Genomic DNA, 4,489 nt, shown 5'->3' on the forward strand with positions numbered 1-4,489 from the left:
CTTTATGAAACAAACATTATTAGGAATATCTAGTGAAAGGAAGCAATATGCAACTGCTTCACTTTTCTAGATTAATATTTCAAAGAATATTGCAATATCAATCACTTGATTTTATTTTTTTTTTAATTTAAAATACATTCCTTGACATCTTGAAATCATTTGCTCACTGAATGAACATATCTCAGATATTCATTACTATATATGGCCTTCAGAAATATGTCATAAACTATTTTTTCCACCCACTTTATTCCCCACTACAAACTGCTCTGCAATGTCATTAAAAATCTCATGATCACCAAAAATGACAGGTTATAATCTTTGAGTCTGGTTACATTATATTCAGCAAAGGACTAGAAAGTTGAAAGAGGCAAAAGCAGTTTAACACAAATAACAGAACTTTCTAGGTCTCCCAAGCTACCCAGGAGTCTCTGACTCCTGCACGAAGCAGGAGAACCTTTGAAGTTGCTCTAGCTGTAGAAATCTGTAATCATTGGATCTTGAGAATACACTGAGAATGTGGTTCTTCAGATGCCCTCTACTAGAAAAACTGTAAGATACGAACAATGTTCAGCCCATTGAAGACGCCAGCACAGACACTGTTCCAGCAGTTTCCCTTTCTGGTCCTTCTGACTTGGATTTTGATCCTCTTACAGCAGTGCAAAAGAATCATATCAGGATTAAAGACCTGCTTCACTCACTTTAGTGTCTTTATAGTTTACCATATTTCATCCTTCCCAAGCTAGCACAGGTGCCTAGGGCAGAAACTACATCATTCTGTTCCATTATGTCATTTTCCTGTGCTTTCAGCTGTTCTGTGGTATTGAAATTGATTGCTGCCCCTGTTTCGTCATACTCTTTTTCTAGTTCCTTTAAATGTTTTTTTTCGTATACTAGCTGTTTTCCACTGACAGCTTCACTGAGAGTGGGCATCCTATTTCTGAAGTGGTCATCCCAATTGCTTTCTTCCTATTGTAGACATGCTGGTGATTTTTTATAATTCTGCATTAGCGACTGGCATTTTATATATGTTGCTCAAAAAAACTTTAGTGATGCTTCTATCTGTAGTTGTCTTCTTTTCTCCTGAAACAGAAAACTTTTAAACATTGCAAATATCATATATTAACACTGAGATAACATTTAAGGGATGTAATCCATTTTTTCATTTTAGTGCTGGTTATCTTTTCTTCCTACATATCACTTTCCTAATGTTAACATCACTTCATTCTTAACTCCATTGGTTAGCATACTGTAGAACAGGTAGGGGAACTGTACTGTTTTCTCTACAATTTTCCCTCCCAGTGTGATATTGGTACTTGATCTGAGAATGGCAAGAGTCATAGAATCATAGAATAGTTTGGGTTGGAAAGGATCTTAAGATCATCTAGTTCCAACACCCCTGACACGGGCAGGGATGCCTCACATTAGACCACGTGGCCCAAGGCACTGTCCAGCATGGCCGTGAGTACTACCAGGGATGGGGCATTTACCACTTCTTTGGGCTACCTGTCCCAGTGCCTCACCACCCTCACAGTGAAGAAGAACTTCATTATATCTAACCTGAACTTCCCCTGTTTAAGTCTGATCTCACTACCGCTTCTCCTGCCACTACAGTCCCTAATGAAGAGTCCCCCCCAGCATCCTTGTAGGCCCCCTTCAGATACTGGAAGGCTGCTATGAGGTCTCCACACAGCCTTCTCTTCTCCAAGTTGAACAGTCCTAACTTTCTCAGCCTGTCTTCATATTGGAGGTGCTCCAGCTCTTCTGCCTTTCACTATTTTTATTTCTTATTTTTTTAAAGAAAAAAAAAAGTGTATAAGCATCATCCTTAGTCACCCTGATGGTTAAAACTTACTTAGTCCTCTTTCACGGACCCCCCCTTGTCTCTTTCACGGACACCCCCTTGTCTTGGGGAAAGAGAAAAAATCTACCTGCGTCGCCTCACTCAAAAGGTTCCTATAGATTATAAGATCATAATCTTTGGTGACTTCAACACCCGAATGGGTAAGAACTTTGAAGCCTGGAAAGGAGTACTAGTCAAGCACGTTGTTGGTAGCTGCAATGATAACGGTCGCCTCTTGCTAGAGTTTTGTGCAGAGCAGCAGCTTACCATCACCAACACTATTTTCCAACAGAAAGACAGCTGGAAGACAACCTGGATGCATCCTCGATCTAAACATTGGCACCTTACTGATTATGTCTCAGTGCACCAGAGAAATATTCGTGATGCCTGTCACACCCGAGTGATGCCTAGTGCAGAATGTCAAACAGACCACCGCCTTGTGCGTTGCAAACTTAACTTCCACTTCAAACCCAAACCTAAGAGGAGAGGTATTCCAAGGAGGAGTCTCAATGTTAATAATCTCCATATAGCTGCAGTGAGGGACAGCTTTCAGGCTAACCTTCAAACTAGGCTTCAAGACCATCTTATAGAGTCTTCTCCTGAAGCGCTTTGGCAGCATGTTAAAAATAGCATCCTGCAGTCCTCTGTAGAATCCTTTGGGTTCTCCTTAAAGGAAAACAAAGACTGGTTTGATGATAACAACCAGGAGGTCCAGGAACTGCTGACAAAGAAGAGATCTGCCCATCAAGCACATCTCGCTCAGTCGCTTAGCCATGTAAGAAAAGCAGCCTTTCGTCTTGCATGTAGCAAACTCCAACAGAAACTTCGAGACATCCAGAACAAGTGGTGGCTCAACCTAGCAGAAAAGACTCAATTATGTGCAGATTTGGGTGATCACAGAGGATTCTATGAGGCTCTGAAAGCAGTGTATGGACCCACATTTCAGGTTCAAAGCCCCTTACTTAGTACAGATAGCCAAACGCTTCTTATAGATAAAATCTCCACCCTGAATCATTGGTCTGAACATTTTCAAACACTCTTTAGTGCTAACCGTGTAGTTCAAGGCTAAGGAATACAGTACATTTTACAACATCCAGTGAAAAATGAATTGGATTTAACCCTTACCATGGGAGACATAGCAGGTGAAAACTGGCAAGGCAGCTGGGGTCGATCGAATCCCACCTGAAATCTGGAAACACAGAGGCCAAGCACTTCGTGCTAAATTTCATGAGCTACTTGCACGCTGTTGGGAACAAGGTAAATTGCCATCAGATTTTTGTGACACAATCATCGTCACTCTGTATAAGAAAAAAAGGTGTAAAGTCAGACTGTTCAAGCTACCGAGGTATAACTCTGTTCTCCATTGCTGGAAAAATTCTTGCAAGAATACTATTGAACAGATTAGTACCTGCTATTGCAGAAGAACTTCTACCTGAAAGTCAGTGAGGTTTCAGAGCTAACAGAAGTACCGCAGACATGGTATTTGTTCTCAGACAACTGCAAGAAAAATGTAGAGAACAGAAAATGTAACTTTCATTGACCTCACCAAAACTTTTGACACTGTGAGCAGAAAAGGCCTGTGGCTGATCTTGGAACAATTAGGTTGCCCCTGCAAGTTCCTCAAAATGATTGCTCTGTTACATGAGGATCGGAAAGGGCAAGTCAGATATGGTGATACACTCTCTGAGCCTTTCCCAATAACCAGTGGTGTGAAACAAGGTTGCGTTCTCGCACCAGCTTTATTCACAATCTTCTTCAGCATGATGCTCCAAAGGGCTATGGTAGACCTCGATGAACAAAACGGTGTTTATATTCAATATCGTACTGATGGGAGCCTATTCAATCTAAGGCGACTGAAGGCCCACACTAAGACCCTAAATCATGTTGTCCGTGAACTGCTTTCTGATGACAATGCCACCCTTGTCCACACAGAAGCAGCTCTGCAATGTTTAACATCTTGCTTTGCGGAGGCGGCTGAGTTTTTTGCGCTGGAAGTCAGCTTGAAGAAGACAGTAGTTTTCTACCAACCTGCACCACAAGAAGATTATCATCATCCCCACATTACCATTGGCAAGTCAGAGCTTAAGTCAGTTCAGCAGTTCAGCTATCTGGGAAGCATTATTTCCTCGGATGCCATGATCAACAAAGAGATAGACAACAGAATAGCAAAGGCATATAGAGCCTTTGGAAAACTCCATAAAAGAGTCTGGTGCAATAAACACCTGAAGAAAAGTACAAAGATTAGTGTCTATAGAGGCCATTGTACTGTCTACTCTTTTATATGGGTCTGAATCATGGGTTATCTACCGCCATCACCTGCAGCTCCTCAAACACTTTCATCAGCACTGCCTCTGTACAATTCTAAACATTCATTGGACTATGTGTCAAATGTTACTGTCCTTGAACAGGTAGGGGTCACCAGTATCGAGGCCATATTGCTGAAATCGCAGCTGCGCTGGGCAGGTCACGTCTCTAGGATGAAGGACCGCTGCCTCCCTAAGATCGTGTTTTATGGTGAACTTGCCACCGGTTGCCACAAGAGAAGTGCCCCAAAGAAGAGATATAAGGACACCCTGAAACCATACCTTAGCCTTGGCCGTATTGACTACCATCAGTGGTCCACCTTGGCCTCCAGTCGGGAGACTTGGA

At 42.1% G+C, this 4,489-nt stretch overlaps 1 protein-coding gene across 1 annotated transcript; it reads left to right on the top strand.

Annotated features, from left to right (window-relative positions):
* Positions 1-3,117: 3,117 nt before the first annotated feature.
* Positions 3,118-4,131, top strand: ENOSF1 (enolase superfamily member 1; the record flags this gene model as incomplete). The annotated part of the gene is given in 3 exon segments (XM_065664483.1): positions 3,118-3,147; positions 3,149-3,359; positions 3,362-4,131. Coding segments are annotated over 3 exon segments (1,011 nt in total), but the record flags the coding sequence as incomplete, so codon positions are not given.
* Positions 4,132-4,489: the final 358 nt, after the last annotated feature.

The sequence above is a fragment of the Lathamus discolor genome, chromosome 1 (genome assembly GCF_037157495.1).
Source record: "Lathamus discolor isolate bLatDis1 chromosome 1, bLatDis1.hap1, whole genome shotgun sequence".
Classification (NCBI taxonomy): domain Eukaryota; kingdom Metazoa; phylum Chordata; class Aves; order Psittaciformes; family Psittacidae; genus Lathamus; species Lathamus discolor.